The sequence below is a fragment of the Natrix helvetica genome (genome assembly GCF_964273705.1).
Source record: "Natrix helvetica genome assembly, chromosome: 16".
Lineage (NCBI taxonomy): Eukaryota > Metazoa > Chordata > Lepidosauria > Squamata > Natricidae > Natrix > Natrix helvetica.
In genome coordinates, this window is record NC_138563.1 from 1,869,344 (window position 1) to 1,885,853 (window position 16,510).

At 47.4% G+C, this 16,510-nt stretch overlaps 2 protein-coding genes across 2 annotated transcripts in view; both read left to right on the plus strand.

Annotated features, from left to right (window-relative positions):
- Positions 1 to 16,510, plus strand: part of RORC (RAR related orphan receptor C) — a 61,917-nt gene that overhangs the window by 29,467 nt on the left and 15,940 nt on the right. Inside the window, exons 8-9 of the mRNA XM_081968093.1 lie at positions 536 to 643; positions 1,325 to 1,435. Coding sequence (XP_081824219.1) covers positions 536 to 643; positions 1,325 to 1,435 — 219 coding nt within the window. The remainder of the gene's footprint in view (positions 1 to 535; positions 644 to 1,324; positions 1,436 to 16,510) is intronic.
- On the plus strand, positions 9,769 to 12,299 carry LINGO4 (leucine rich repeat and Ig domain containing 4). Its single transcript, XM_081968094.1, has one exon. It carries the CDS (start codon positions 9,985 to 9,987, stop codon positions 11,803 to 11,805), a length of 1,821 nt encoding a protein of 606 aa, XP_081824220.1. The 5' UTR covers positions 9,769 to 9,984; the 3' UTR covers positions 11,806 to 12,299.

The following is a 16,510-nucleotide window of genomic DNA, read 5'->3' on the forward strand; positions in this document are numbered from 1 at the left end:
CAGGTGGCTGAGATTCTAAGACGCTGAGCTTGTCAATCGGCAGTTCGAATCCCTAGCACCGCGTAACGGAGTGAGCTCCCGTTCCTTGTCCCAGCTTCTGCCAACCTAGCAGTTTGAAAGCACGTTAAAAAATGCAAGTAGGAAAATAGGAGCCACCTTTGGTGGGAAGGGAACAGCGTTCCGTGCGTCTTCGGCGTTGAGTCATGCCGGCCACATGACCACGGAGACGTCTTTGGACAACGCTGGCTCTTCGGCTTTGAAACGGAGATGAGCACCGCCCCCTGGAGTCGGGAACGACTAGCACAGATGTGTGAGGGGAACCTTTACCTTGCTCTTAATGTTTTCCATTTTTTTCCGCAATCTTCTTGTTATTTAGTAACCCAACTAGAGAGCTTCTGTTTGGCTGGATGAGAAGCGTGAGAAAGTCCCCAAAATTGTTCCCGAGGAGTTCTGAGGAGTTCAACCCAAGTTCCTCCCCCTCCCCCCCCAAAATGGAAGGATTGAGTGGGCTGACGTCATTCTTCTCCCCCTTCAGGTGCCATGGAGGTTGTCCTGGTGAGGATGTGCCGAGCCTTCAATTTTGAGAACCGGACGGTCTTCTTTGAGGGCAAATACGCTGGCCCAGAAGTCTTCAAATCTCTGGGTATGAGAGCGTCCTACTTGCTGGGTCAAGAAGGATGGAATCCCCCATAGATTTGGAGTTGGGGGTCTAAAGTAGGGCGTAGAAGGGGGTCTGGCAAATAGTTTTGGGGGGCAAGATGTAGGGCTGCTACTTGAGAAAGTTTGAGGAACGTCAACTGGCAGTGAGAAGTGGTTGCAATTCCAGGAGTTGGTTATACATCTAACTTCCCCAGAGAGGAACATTAAATTGTTATATCCTTCCTTCTCCCACTCCTCTTCCTCTTTTTCCTTCTGTGTCTCCTCCTCCTCTTCCTCCTCCTCTTCCTTGTCCCAAAGGTGCTTTTTCAAGAGGCAACTGGACTTCCTTGGGTTGTGTTTTTTTTTAAGACGTTTTACTTCTCATCCAAGAAGGTTCTTCAGCTCTGACTGGATGGAGGGGACTGGAAAGATTCTCCTCTTCTTCCTTCTCTCCTCCTTCTCCTCCTCTTCCTTATCTTCTCCTCTTTTTTGTCTGCTTCTCCTCCTCCTCTTCTTCCACTCCTCCTCCTCTTTCTTCCTGTCTCCTCTTCATTCTCTTCTCCTCCTCCTTTTCTTCCTCTTCCTCCTCTTCTTCCTTCACCTCTTCCTCTTCTCCTACTTCTCTTTCTTTGACTCCTCCTCCTCTTTGGAGTGTGATTTGAACAATGAGTCTTGCTTTCCTCAGGTTGCAGCGAACTGATCAACTCCATCTTCGACTTCACACACAGCCTGTGTTCGCTCCACTTCTCCGAGAACGAAATTGCTCTTTTCACAGCCTTGGTCTTGATCAACGCAAGTACGAACAAAGTTTTCTGGTGGTGGAGTTCAACTTCAGCCCCCTCGCTCTTTTGACTGCATTTCATTGGCTGTTGTGGGGTTGAGGAGGGTGTGGTGTCAGGTTTCCTAAAAATGCCCTAATGATTCATGAGTATCGAGCCAAGTTTCAATAAAAAACTAGTCATTTATTAGGAGTACCATAGGCAAGCTCTTTTCGCAGTCAGTGTTATACTGAACTTTACCCCTGCTCCTTCTCTCCCCTCAGTCTGTGTCATAAATCACATTCCCCAATGAGGTGCACCCATCCCAATCCGACCTTAGCTGAAAGTATGCGTGGAATGCGCTAACCCCACCTTCTCTCACTGTGGCAACATTAGGAGTTGACATGTGGCTTCTTCAGTCAAAGAGAGGACAAATTTTGGGGAGGGGGGCTTGCCTTTCCCCGCACAATTGCCTCCCCAAATCTCTTGGGTCTTCACTTGTCTCAAGAAAACTGTCAAGAGTTTGTTGCAAAAAAATCAAATCCAGAAAGCACACACAGATAATTGATTCAGCAGGATTCATTAACTTTTTTATATACCGTATTTTTCGGACTATAAGACGGACTGGAAAAGGGCCGCAAAAAAGGGCTGAAAATGCAATGCGCGGAGGCCAAAAACCCTTTGTTGTTGTTGTTTTCCTCTTCTAAATTTAGGTGTGTCTTATAGTCAGGTGCATCTTACAATCCAAAAAATACGGTACATAATAACACATGAATAAACGTACAATGCCAACAGCAGATTCTTCCAAGGAGGTAGAAGTTAGAAGCAAGGACAAGACAAAGGGGAGCAGGCACGTCCAGGCTAGTTTTGTTTCAGAGCTGAGCCACGCCCAGCCTCCAAACCGTTTCAGTTTGTAAACAGTCCCCATTGGCTGACCCAGTTGCTAGGCCTATTCATTGGCTGACCTGGTTACCATGTCTCTTCCACTTCATGCATATTCTGACAAAAACAAAAAGAGTTTACACAAGAACTTGAAATGGATGGTTGGATTTACCAGCTGATCCTATAACATAAATACAGAGCTGCAAACCATTCATTGAAACCGTCTCTGTAGTAGAGATGAAATTAATAGACTCGGCCACCGCACCATCTAATAATTGCAGGCCTCAGAAACTTTAAAAGAATAATTAAAAAGTCAGACATCGCTTAAAGTCAAGCAGCTGCCTCCTCGAAACTTTGATTCTGTGGTCCTGCACGGCTTTAAGATTTTAATTTGCATAGCTTTAAATGTCAATTGCTTCTCTGTCTTTTTGTGATCTGTAAGCTGCCCAGAATCAAGAACATGGGTGGCATATAAATTTAATAAATCAAAGGGCTGCCCCAGAGCCTGGCTAAAGGTCCTTATTGTGGCCCGCAGATTCAGACAATGAGGAAGTTGGGAAGGAACATGGGCCAGTCCTGGAGTCTGGGGAAGAGGGCTCTGTGTCGGAGGCAGAGAGGGAGACAGGGCCGTATGCCAGTTATCAGCTGCCTTCGGAGTCAGATATCAGTGGGGCGGAAGAACAGCTGGAGCCTGTTCCCAGTGTGCGCATGCGCAAGGTTTCCAGGCGAAGGGAACAGCTAAACAACAGGGGTCGACTTGGGAGGAAGGCCACAGGTGGACGGTGAACGGCCCCTCCCAGAGGAAATAAAAGAGGAGCGACAGGGGAGTGGAGTTTGAAGGAGACAATTCGTTCGCTTCATTGGTTTGTGACTCTCCGAGACTCCAAGTTCTGCAGATATGGGCCTGTCAGTCTCCAAGCCAGATAAGGTCTGTGACCGTAAATCCTCCCTTGAAGACTTTGCTGGATGCGAATGGGCAGAATTAACAGCGAATTAATAAAAGGGGTTTTTTTGTCGGGACCAGGAGTTTGCTTCAGGCTCTGGGGAAGCCTCGGTCAGAACTATCCCAGGTGTGGGCTGACCTCTGTCACAGCTTTGCTTTTGCAAACGGAGTGAGGCCCCAGCAGGTTTCTCTCTCCGTTTTGCAGGTCGCCCGTGGCTGCAAGAGAAAGGCAAGGTGGCCTATTTGCAAAACAACCTTGAAGTGGCCTTCAGGCAGATGTTGCAGAAAAATCACCGGGAAGGCATTTTGGCAAAGGTGAGTATCTACCAGGGCTTCGAAGAGAGGAGGAAAGAGTACAGAATTCGTGTCTTATGGATGTGTTTGACCCCTCCTTCATCCTGGTCATCTCCTCCAATGGGGCACCTTCCAGGTGAGAGTATCTCATCCTCTCCCACTTTCTCCCTCCAGTTGCCACCCAAAGGAAAGTTGCGAAATCTCTGCTCCCAGCACATGGAGAAGCTCCGCTCCTTTCGCCAGACCTACCCCATGTTCGTCCAGGCGGTTTTCCCACCACTGTACAAAGAGCTCTTCTGTTCAGACTCTGACCCGCTGACCCAGGGGCCCACAGGGGTGTAACCCCCCTCCCCACAAGCTGAGGACAGATCAGGCGTCGCCTCCCACTCACTTGGAAGCCAGGCGCAAAACGAAGAATCGGATCGAGGGAAGCAGTCAACAAAGAGAGCGGCCTGGACAAGGAGTGGGTGATCGCTCGTCTGTCCTGATTTTGGTCCCCTTCATCCTGGAAGAAAAACAAGCCAGGGTCACCTGTCCTCCCCTCAGAGGGATCCCTCAAAGTGTTCCAGTTTACATTTAGCTGCCACAGAGGCATGAAGCAATAAGGGGGGATTGCGCGAGACAGACAAATCCATCGTGATAACAGATTTGCGGGAAGGCAACGGCGGACGCCGCAAACAAGCTCGGCCGATGCCCCAAAATACCTCATTTGTGCCATTTTAACGGCAAGAGACTTGGCCAAGTTCAAAAGAAATTTATATATGTATGCATCTCTAGAGAGAGAGGGGGACAGATGCGCTTCTCTGCGATAGATTTTATTTTTCTGCTAAGCCTGTATTTGGTAAGAAAGGAATCCTTGGCTGTTTCCCCCATCCCCTGCCCCCATTTCTTTCTCTTTGCACTTCACCAAGTTGGCCTCAACTTCTGGACTTGCGCAAAAGTCTGTTTGTCAGGATACAACTCAGCACCTTAGACCTCCTTCGGAGTGGCAATCTAGAAACCAAATTCCCGTATTTTTCGGAGTATAAGACACACTCTCCCTCCCCCCCTGAAAGAGGGTGAAATTGGGGCGCGTCTTATACACCGAATGTAGCCAAAAAGCCCGGAGGATGCCTGTGGCAATCCCTGCAGCCAGGAACAGCTGATTGGGAGTATTCCGGAAGGCCGATCCCCCCGCCAATTTTAAGAAGCTTTCTTCGGGGATTAAGTATAGAGGGGGGCGTTAATGGATTTGTCACAGAAAAGAAATGGATTTCCCCGGCCAGCATTCCAACTGGCATCGGTTTAATACAATACAATACAATACAATAGCAGAGTTGGAAGGGACCTTGGAGGTCTTCTAGTCCAACCCCCTGCCTAGGCAGGAAACCCTATACCGTTTCAGACAAATTGCTATCCAACATCTTCCTAAAGACGTGACGCCACTTAACCATTTGCACAGAAAAATCCACTATGTCACATCGGATGTACGTGGAGCTAATTCCAGGGCTTTTTTTCTCTTCTTCTAATCTTTTCCTTGGATTAAAAAAAAGATAGTTTGAAATATTTAAAGAACTGGGGGAGGGGGGGGGGAGGCTGTGTAAATATAACCGGTTGAAAACGTTTTATTTTTTTTTAAGCTAAGTGTAGAGAAGTTGGACTTTAGAAAGCGTACGCTGGAAACCGTTTAGCCTACTTCTTAATTTAATTAAACCACGGTGCATATTGGTACGACGGTTGGATTTTTTTTTATTCGCTTTGCTGGCTCTCTTTATTTTTGCTATTGCTATTAGCCTTGTTTTGGTGGGGGGGGGGAGTGTTTCACGTGGAAAGGTAACCCGCTGAGCATCGGAAAGGCAACGGATCAAATCCGCATAAGAGGAGTTCCGATTTTCTCATCTATGATCCTGGCAAACCGTCTTTTAATTATTCTGATGTCCGTTTGTGAGCTTTGAAATAAGTTGCTTATTTCGGTCACAATTCGGCGGCCGCTTTGACATCGCTAGAAATTAAATTTTAGAAATGGACACTACTTGGCTTTAAGGGACGTACAGATTAAATGTGCGATGATTGGGAAAATAAAGTATCGCCCCCACACACACACCTTGAAGCCCCCAGACCTACCTTGATGTTGTTAGTTGCGAAGTCAGTTATCAGCTGCCTTCAGAGTCGGACATCAGTGAGGCAGAAGAACAGCTGGAGCCTGTTCCCAGTGTGTGCAGGCGCAGAGTTGCCAGAGGAAGGGAACAGCTAAACAACAGAGGTCGACTTGGGAGTAAAAGCACAGGTGGAGGATGAATGGCTCCTCCGAGAGGGAATAAAAGAGGAGCGACTGGGGAGTGGAGTTTGCAGGAGACAATTTAGTTCGCTTCATTGGTTCGGACTCTCCGAGACTCCTTGCCAAGTTTTGCAGATATCGGCCTGGCAGCTCTCCAAGGCAGATAAGGTCCGTGACCGTAAATCCTCCCTTGAAAGACTTTGCTGGATGTGAAGGAGCAAAATCCACAATCAATTAATAAAAGGAATTTTTGTCGGGACAAGGAGTTGGCTTCAGGCTCTCGGGAAGCCTCGGTCACACTATCATCCATGCTTAAGAATCTGAGACCGTTTGCGGATGACATGCTCAGACCTATCAAAGCAAAATTAACCCATCTATTACCAGTTTACAGCCCACAAACCCTTCACCCATCGATAAGGGAAACTGTGATAAGCCACCACCGCAGTTCTTTTTCTCCAGGGAGTTTGCTTTTTTTAAAAAAAAAAATGGGACTCAATTGGGCTTCCCAGCGTGGGAAGCCCACCCCACCCTAAGTCGGAAACGTAGGGCCGGGTTTGATCTTGGACACTCGAGACAATCGATCAATTTCACGCGCTCTCTTTTTCCGTTGGGTTGCCGGAATGAAAATCGGCGGCGGCTTCAGTTTGTGAGGATGTGAGCGTGTGTGTGTGTGTGTGTGTGTGAGTGTGTGTGTGTGTGTATTGTTGTCCTGCTTTGCTGCTGTGTGTGCCGAGCAGCGGTAAAAAATAAAAAATAAAAAGCCAGAAGAAAAATGACAGAAAGTCGAGAAGGGAATGTTCTTAAGGGAGGGATGACAGCCACAGAGGAGAGAGGACGGAGGGACGGGAGACGGACTCTTAACAGCGGTGTGTGAACAGCCCCAGGTAAGCAGTTGGTTCGTTTCTAAGCTATTTCTGAGTTATTTGCAGGCACCTGCCCCGGGGCGACTCTTTAGAATCAGAAGAGGGTTCAAGGGGGATGTTTTATTCCATTCGGGGAAGGACAGAGGGGCGTATTTGGAAGCGTTGCAAAATTGCTCGCTCTACGTAACCCAATCAGGACTCCGGCATGCAAAAGCCCCAGATGAGAATCCAGAAACTTGGGGTGGGGGGTGGGGGCAGGCAGGAGAAGCTGCCGGGAAGTTGAAGGAAAGCTTGCAAAGGTTGTTTGGATGAAGGGACTGAAGGAAGGTGAGGTTTTTGGCTTGGCTAGGCTGCGTAGAAGGGAGGTCCCCCGTTGCAACTCTGCGTGATTTCAGGGTGGGAGGCTGAAAGGTGAAAAGGAAGCGTCAGCCCCCGTTTCCTTTGGCGGGTGCTAACGTAACACACAAACACATACCTTTTTTTCCCCACACACACACACACCTTCTTTTTAAAGAAACTATCCGGAGCAACGATTTCAGCCCACAGTTCTCGTCGCGTTGAAGGTGCCAAGGGCTCGATGAGAAATAAAAATAGGCGGATCCCGAAGAGTCAGAATAGCAAAATCCGGCAGGGAGAGACTCTCTCTTAAAATATTATTTTATTTTATTTTTTAAAATACAGATTTATGGAGGAGTTTTGGGGGAAGACGCAGCTCTGAAGCTTGTTCCCACCTGCCGTTTCTCTGCCCCAGATATGTGTAGGTTGTCAATCCCCACATCCAGAAGGAAGATTCTTTGCCAAGGGACTTCAAGGCCGCCCCTATACCCAGTGGCTCAGGGGCTAAGACCCTGAGCTTGTCGATCGGAAAAGGTCGACCGTTCAGCGGTTTGAATCCCGAACACCGCGTAAGGGAGGGAGCTCCTGTTCCTTGTCTCAGCTTCTGCCAACCTAGCAGTTCGAAAGCAGGTAAAAAGTGCAAGTAGAAAAATAGGAACCAACTTTGGTGGGAAGGGAACAGCGTTCCGTGTGCCTTTTGGCGTTGAGTCATGCCGGCCACAGGACCACGGAGACATCTTCGGACAGCGCCGGCTCTTCGGCTTTGAAACGGAGTTGAGCGAGGGGATCCTTTACTTATAAGGGACTCCTTTTTTTTTAGACCGGAAGCTTTGAGATTTGGAGCTGTCCGCCATAAAACCAGCAAGGTAGGTTCAAAAATCTGATAAAACGTCCCAGAGGGTTCAAATCCAACCGCAGGGACTTGTTATCACAAGCAGAAGCCCCTCGGGATTCGATGCAGTGCCTTCGCGAGTGATGCGGAGCAGCTCTTTAAATCCGGGCTCCTCAATGAGGACTAGAAGTTTGCGCTGACCTGGAGTGCAAGGGGATTCACCTTCCAGGATTAAAAACCAGGAAAAATGAGAAGGGGAGGGGGTTTGATGCTCGATGCATTGCTATTTTTTAAATTCATGTACAGAAAGGGGGAAAATTCTGACATTTTCCCACCCTTCCTCTCTGTTAAATCTGTGATTGCAAAGCATAAAAATCTCCCGTTTAAGCTTCGTGTGTGTTTGGTGGGGGTTGTGTTTTTAAAAATCATCTTCCCCTGCCTCTTCTTGGCCCACTTTGACTGCATTGGGTTAATTAAATGTTCCCATTAAGATGCAAATTGCGAGCCAGGGACGCTGCGGGAGCGATCCCCCCACACACACACTGAAAATGTGCGAGGTTCCAATTTTGCTTCACACTTTGTTCTTCGTCAAAGGGGCGAGGACCGAACAGGCCTGCGAATTCGCTGAGAATGGCCAAGCCCTCTTCTGGCATGAATGTCCAACCTGTTCTGACCTCTGCTGACCCCTCTTTCTCCATCTCCTGCCCCTCTTGAGCTGCCCCGTAGCCTCTCTTTTCCTGGCCTCTTGTTTTGCTAGGGACTGCTTTAATGCACCGGTGGGAATTTTGCCAAGCAGTTACTTAAAAGAAATTAGATCACAGTGGCTGGGTGGGAGACGGGAGCTCTCTTTGCAAAGCCCTCTGCGCACGGACGGGCAACAGAGGTCCATTGTTAGCAGACATTTTTTTTTCCCTTCCTGTTCTGGAGTTTACGGGGAGGGGTACGTACGCGTTCCATCGGTCCGAATGGAGCTGGAAGGGGCTTCGGAGGTCTTCTAGTCCAACCCCTTGCTCAAGCAGGAGACCCTAAACCAGCGGGCACCACCCGATGGTCTGCAAGAAAATTTTGGTGGTCGGCAGAAAAATTATTTGCCTTTTTGATATTGCACCAAATCAGGCGTCCTCAACCTACGGCCCCTGGATTGGATACGTGCAATGGACGCTTGTGTGGCTGCAGAGTCTCCCCCTTCGGGGTCTTTTTGTGGGGGTCAGAAATTCCGACTTGGGGTCTGCTTCGACCCCCTCGTGGGGGGCTTTGGGCGAAGGCTGGAGGGAAGCGCCGCTGGTGGCGAAGAGCCGTTTCAGTGGGACGGCATCATGGCCTGGAACTGGCTGACCATCTCAGCCCGCTGAGCCTCCTGGCCTTGCACTCTCGCAGGTCTTCCCTCTGCTTGGAAGGCCCATGCTCCTAGTCCTCAGGGAGGTTCTGCGGAGCCTTCTTCTCGGTCAGATCCAATTTGAACTGAGCTGTTTTGCCAACTCTTTCTCCTGGGGGCTGCTTAGCTCCAGCAACGGCTTCCTGTTGGGGTCCTAAAGAGCCCGGGTGGGCAGGCGAGGAGGGGTTGGGAGGGGAGGGGAGAGTAGAGGCCGTCGAGGCGCCCCTCGACGTGAGCGACATCAAGTTGGCCACGCCCACCCAGTCCCATGACCACCTAGCCACGCCCACCCAGTCAGTCATTAGGCAGATCGTATTAGTGACCCGCGGGATTTGAAATTATGAATTTAGTGGTCCCCCTGAGGTCCGAAAGGTTGGAGACCCCTGCTCTAGACAAGTAGCTGTCCAGCTTTTCATTTAAAAGTGTTGGAGTGCCCACAACTTCTGGTGGCAAGGGGTTCCCCTGGTGAATTGTCCTCACTGTTAGGAAGTTTCTCCTTAATTCCAAGGCGGCTTCTCTCCTGATTTAGGGTTCCATCTGTTGTTTCTTGTCCTGCCTTCAGGTGCTTTGGAGAATAATTGGACCCCCAACTCTTCTCAAGACCCCAAAGGTTTCTTTGGTGTGGCTTACTTAGGTAAGAAGGTCCAAGATGGGGGGGAAAAATCCATCTTCAACTACAAGTGTTGCTTTCCAGATGTTCAAAATCCAGCTTCAGTACGGTAGGTCGCCTTCTCCTTGTTTGTTGATGTCTTCTAACTCTCGATGTCTTTGTGTTGTTTAGCTGTTGCTTGAGGAAGTTCTCAAGATGTTCAGCAGGCCCTCTTCGTCAGTTCTGCCGTCCTCTTGGTTCCGGGTCTTCCTGGGGATGATGGTCTTCTTGGTGGGATCTGGACAGAGCTGCTCGTTCAGGTGCAAATGTTTGGTTGAGGAGAAAGTTGTCTTCTGCAACGGCCGGAATCTGACCACTGTGCCGGTGAAGATCCCTCCAGATTCAGAATTCTTGGACTTAAGCCAAAATAGCCTTCGTACCCTACATCAGGGCATGTTCTCCCGACTCCAAGCTCTAAAAGAGCTGGATCTCAGCTACAACGTCATCTCCAACATGGAACAAGGGGCCTTCAACGGCCTTCAGAAGATCATGACCCTCCGATTAGCGGGCAACAAATTGAAGATGGTCCCAGACGGGGTCTTCACGGGGCTGCCCAACCTCTCCTTTCTTGACCTGAGGGACAACAAGATCCTCGTGTTCTTGGATCACACGTTCAATGACCTCTTCGGTCTCGGGAACTTGGACATAAGAGACAATCCTCTGGTCTTGATTTCAGGTCAGGCTTTCCGAGGCCTCCATCATCTGCGGAGGTTCACTCTGCAGAAATGCAACTTCACCAGCCTGCCAACAGAGGCCCTTTCCCACCTTCACCATCTGGTGGAGCTTCATCTTAATGTTCTCGATCTCAGAGTCCTCCACAACTATTCCTTCCGGAAGCTCCGTCAGTTAAAAGTTCTGGAGATCAACCAGTGGCCTTCCTTGAAAGTTATGGAGCCTCACAGTCTTTCTGGCCTAAACCTCACCGCCTTGTACATCATCAGATGCGATCTCCATGATGTTCCTTACAGGGCCATCAAGCACCTGGTCCATCTCCGTTTCCTGGACCTCTCTTACAATCCCATCTCAATGATCCGTGGAAGGAAGTTGCTGGATCTCTCCCGCCTCCAAGAGTTCCACCTTACGGGTGGCCGACTGGCCACCATCCAGGCCAACGCGTTTGAAGGCCTTGTCCATTTCCGTCTCCTCAACGTCTCAGCCAACCATCTCCGGACCCTCGAAGAGAGAGTCTTCCACTCGGTGGGGAACCTAGAAGTCCTTCGGCTGGACCGAAACCCCTTGGCCTGTGACTGTCGCCTCCTTTGGATCTTGAAGCGACGACAGAGGTTGAACTTCGAGGCTCAGCTTCCCATCTGCGCCACCAGCTCAAAAGAAGGAGAGAAGGTCTTCCATGACTTCTCCAGCACCCTGCCACACCACTTCACCTGTCGGAAGTCAACGATTGAGAACAAGACCTTCCAGAAAGTGGTCGTTCACGAAGGAGAGCAAGCCAACATGACTTGTAGCAGTGATGGAGATCCACCACCCAGTATTTCTTGGGTGAGCCCTCAAAATATCACCTTAGACTCAACCGTCAAAGGCCGGTCAACTGTCCTCCCTGATGGGACTCTTAAGATTCAATACGCCCTACTTGAAGACAGTGGAACGTACCGTTGTGTAGCGAGCAACGCGGCCGGCAATGACTCTATGGTAGCTTCTCTCCAAGTTCTCGTCCCTCTGTTCAACGAGTCCCTTGTCTGGAAGGACTTCAGTCTGCGCAATAAAACGGCAATCTCCTCCCTCTTCTTCCTCCACGCCAGCCTCTGGCTGGGCATCTTGACCATTGGGGTTGTCCCCTTTCTCTGCTCCGTCCTGGTCTGCTTCGCCTTCATCTTCCTCTACAGCAGAGGCCGGGGGAATGTCACCCACCAGGTGATTCACGCAGAGACCCGTCCTGCCCGAGGTTACAAGGCCATCGTGGGCCAACGGAGACCCTCACCGAAAAAGCCACAAAGAACCTCACCCCAAAAGCCAAGATAAACTCTCGAGGTCCTCCTCGTGGCAGCTCTTCAGCTCGTTCTTCTCCACCAAGAGGTCCCAGCAGATAAATCGAGTGGGCCTGTTTGAAAATTGCAGCCATGTCTTTGGTTCACCCCAATAAACCGTCTTTCTCTCATCTGGAGTCACAGCTAGGATATCTTTCCTCCAGGAGTTGTGAACGCCCCAACACTGGAAGTCTTTAAGAAGATGTTGGATAGCCATTTGTCTGGAACGGCATAGGGTTTCCTGCCTAGGCAGGGGGTTGGACTAGAAGACCTCCAAGGTCCCTTCCAACTCTGCTATTGTATTGTATTGTATATATCTATATATATTTAAAAACCTAGCAATGGATTGAGTGACACCTCCTTTGCAATTTGTTTTTTTTTTAAACTCAAATACTCATCACACTTTTTTTTCCCAAGGAAATGACGAACAGGGAAATAATTCTGTAATTACCGAAAAAGAAGATAAGCATTCAGATGTATCCAAAATTTGGGGATTTTGTCTGCTCGTCCTATTTATTAATAAATGCATCCCATTCTTTCTTGCCCCTAAAACTTCTAGTGGTGTTTTTTTTTTTTAATATATTCCTGAACGACTCCTGTTGCGTTGCAGCCTGGAAACTTCCCTCTAATTGCATTAATCTGAGCAATTCTATTCTCTCCCTCTCTCTCTCTCTCTCTCTCTCTCTCTCTCTCTCTCTCTCACTCACTCACTCACTCACTCACAGCAAAATCCAGCTGGGCAATTCTGGAGAGGTTGGAAGTTTCTTTTTAATAAAAAAAATATCTAATTCCAGGCATGCTGATAGGGGGATTCTGGGAGTTGAAGTCCACACCTGCTAATTGGGGGGTTCTGGGAGTTGAAGTCCCTGCACCTGGCTGGGGAATTCTGGGAGTTGAAATCCACACATCTTAAATTAAACGAGAAACTCCGAATTAGAGGCAGAAACCTTGCTGTGCTGCGTGTGGAGAAATAGGGAACCAGGTTCAACGTTCATTCCAACCAGCAGCTGCTTAGAAAAATTGGGTGGGTGGGTGGTGATGACGTTCAGGAGGAGGAACAAGGGGTCCTCGAATTGGCACAAGCCTTCTGCCCAGCTTTCAAAATCCTTCTCTCTCTCTCTCTCTCTCGGAGAAAGGCGAGATGCTTTCGCCTGAAAGCAAGCATGACACAGCAAGAGGGTACATTATGGATCCAGCGAGCGAGCCGTTTATTTTGGCTGAAAATCTCCCCCTCCCTCCAAGAGATGGAGAAGCCAAAAGGATGAATTTCAGTCTGGGGTCTCCCATAAGTGCTCTGCAGGAGGAGAGGAAGATGAGAAGGGAATTGGGGGGAAAAGGGGAGGGAGGGAGGAAAGAAGGAAATTGAAAAGAGAAGGGAAGGGAGGAAGGAGAGAAAGGGAAGAAAGGATAAGGGATGGAGAAGGAAGAAAGCAGAGGAGAAAAGGAAAAGAAAAAAGCAGAGGAAGGAAGGACACTGAAATGGGAAGGGGAGAAAGGGAACAAAGGAAAGTATAGAGTAGTAAGAAAGCAGGAAGAAAGGAAGGAAAGGAAAAAAGCAGAGGGAAGGAAAGAAATGAGGGAAGGAAATCAGAGGAAAGAAGGAAGGAAATTGAAAAAGAAAGAGAAGGGAAGAAGGGAAAAAAGGAAAGGCTAAAAGACAGTGGAAAGAAAGCAGAGGAAGAAAGGAAGGAAAAGGAAAAGGAAAATGAGGGAAGAAAAGCAATGGAAGGAACAAGGAAGGAAGGAAGGAAGGATGGATGGAGCAGAAGAGAGGGAAGGAAGGAAGGGAAGGAAGGAAATGTGAGAGTTATATGGAAGGAAGGAAGGAAAGGAAGGGGGAGGGACAGCAAGAAGGGAGGGAGGGAGGAAGAAAAGAATAGAGAGAGGAAAGAAGAAAGGAAGGAAAGGAGAGAAGAAGGAAGGAAGGAAAGAAAGTTCCTCTCTGAAAATTTGGCTGCATCTCAAATTCCCCACAGATGTTTCACTTGGTGCCCACCTTGTTTAACTCACTCTGCACCACCCCCCAAAAATAATAATAATAATGTTAAAAACCCTGCATCTTTTGCAAAAGGGCCTCCTCTGCTTGCAATCCCCCCAGCTAATGATACCCCCCCAACCTCCCCCCCCTTTCATATTTCATTTCTTCTTACAAGGATTTTCCATCCCGTTTTTTCATTTGTCATCCTTTCATCCGCTGCCTGTAACACACTCTCTCTCTCACCAACCACATCCCTGTTTTTTCCCCCCCTCTGCTCTCCTCTTTTCCGCTGGCCGCTTGAGGGAGCCGGTTCTTGGTGGATCCTCGTTTCTTTTTTTTTCTTCCTTCCTTCCTTCCTTTCTTTTTTTTTTTTTTTATAGAATTTAATTGGGCTATAAATTAGAAAACACAGGAGGGAGGGAGGCGCAGAGCGGCGTTGGCTCCAGGCAGAATCAGTTCTTCCTCCTGCATTGAAGGAGTCTGCAAGGACCGAATTGAATTTTCAGCCATTCTGACATTCCCCCCTCTTTTGCAGAGTTTCAGCCAGACTCCATCCCTCCCCACCCCAAAAATGGGCTGTTTCCCCCTTTTCTGCCTTTTTGCATTCTTTTATCTCGGCGGCTCACAAAATATTCCCCGGCTAAGGCTGATTCCAAAAGGTGAGCTTTTATTTCTTCTGATATGATTATTATTTTGATGCCAAAGGTTTTTTCCTGTCATTTTTATGGCCATAATTCCTAAAGAAGGTAAGGTTTCCCCCCCCCCCGCCTCTTAGGATTATTATTATTATTATTTTGATGCCCCAAAGATTTTTCCTATAATTTTTATGATTGCAATTTCTAAAGTTGTATTATTGTTGTTATTATTATTTTCATCATCATCATCATCATCTCCGTTATTCATTAAACATGAAACTCAGTCAACTGAACATTTAAAAATATCATCGACTGCTGCTAATGGTTGATACAGGTTGTTATTATTATTAACATTATTAGCATTACTAACATTATTAGCATTTTTAGCATTATTAGCATTTTAGCATTATTAGCATTTTTAGAGTATTTAGCTTTATTAGCATTATTAGCTTTTTAGAGTATTTAGCATTATTAGCATTATGCCAGAGGCTTCTTTTTTCTATCATTTTTATCACTGTAATTCCTAAAGATGAAGCATTATATTATTGTTATTGTTATTATTATTCCAAACGGGGAGCTTTTTCCTATAATTTCTATAATGCTGATTGAAAAAAGTGGGGTGTTTTTTCCCCTTATGATTCTAATTGCTAAAATGAGTGGTCTCCTTCCTATTTCCAAAGTTAACCTTTCTTTTTCTATTATTATTATTATTATTATTATTATTATTATTATTATTATTATTATTATTATTATTATTATTATTATTATTATTATTATTCAAAAAAACCTGAGCTTTCTTTGCCTATCGTCATCCTTATTATTATTCATATTTGGATTCACCTGTTTTCTTCTGAAGTTGGTCACAGGTTCAGTCTGGATTTGGCATTTCTACCTACCTCTCTGCTCCCAGTCCTTCCCAAGGAGCTGAGATCTGCAAATGTTTTATTTTATTACGATTTATTATTTTGCATCCCCTTTCAGGTAGGCTGCGTTTCCAAATGCCAAGCTCTTGAAAAAGTCCAGCTGCTCTTGAGCAAATCCTTCCGTCTTAAACCTTCTTCTCCAAAGAACCAGCCCGTTTTCATCGTTTAAAGGAATATATTAAATTAAGGCAGGATCTTGAATTTAAACAGGAAAAAAGAGAGGAAGGGGGAGGGGGGAGACCCACCACCAACCAAACCATTCTAATCCTGTTGCAAAAGCGTGTTTTTTCCCCAAGCCTCTGCCCCAAACCCTTCCCGTCCTGCAAAACGCTCGGCAAACCTCAAAAAGCATTTTAAAATTCTTAGCCAGGGATGCTTCTGATTTAGGCCAATTTGCTGAGTCATGAATGTTTTAGAAAATAGACTAATGGCCACTTACGGCATATTCTCGGAACTTGAGATAACAAATTGCATTTGGAAATTCAGCTCCAGGAGCGCCTTTCAATTAATTTGAGCCAGGCCTACCTGGCAGGGCTGTTGTGGCTAAAAAGTAGAGGAGGGGAACCCTGCGTGAGGTGCCTGGAGCTGCTGGGCACAAAGACTGCCCTTTCCTTTCAACCAAATGAATTTTGAACCCCGCAGTGCGCTGGCCAAGCGGGAAATTGGAAGAGAAGGAGCGTAGAAAAAAGCATGGGTAGCATTGAGAGAAATCCTTGAGGACTAGCAGCAGACAGGGTGTGATTTGCAAAGAAGCACCAATCGGTGCTTCCAGGATGATATTAAGATAGGGAAAGAGTTCCTGTCGGGTTTTTTTAATTTTATTTTTAAGGTAAGGGATATTCAGGTTTTGTTTCTTTGAAAATTTAGATTGCAGGGAGGCAAAGTTTCAAAAGAAACAGACCACAGAAATTGGGGTGGGGGGAGTCCTTTGTCACCTGCAAAAGCAAAACAGAATAACAGAGTTGGAAGGGACCTTAGAGGTCTTCTAGACAAGCCCCCTGCTCAGAATACAGAATAACAGAGTGGGAAGGGACCTTGGAGGCCTTCTAGTCCAGCCCCCTGCTCAAGCAGGAAACCCTTTCCCTTCATTCTAGGTTGCTTCTCTCCTGGATTAGAAAGAAATAATTAAGATATTAAAAAACAGGGATGGGGCGTGGGGGAAAA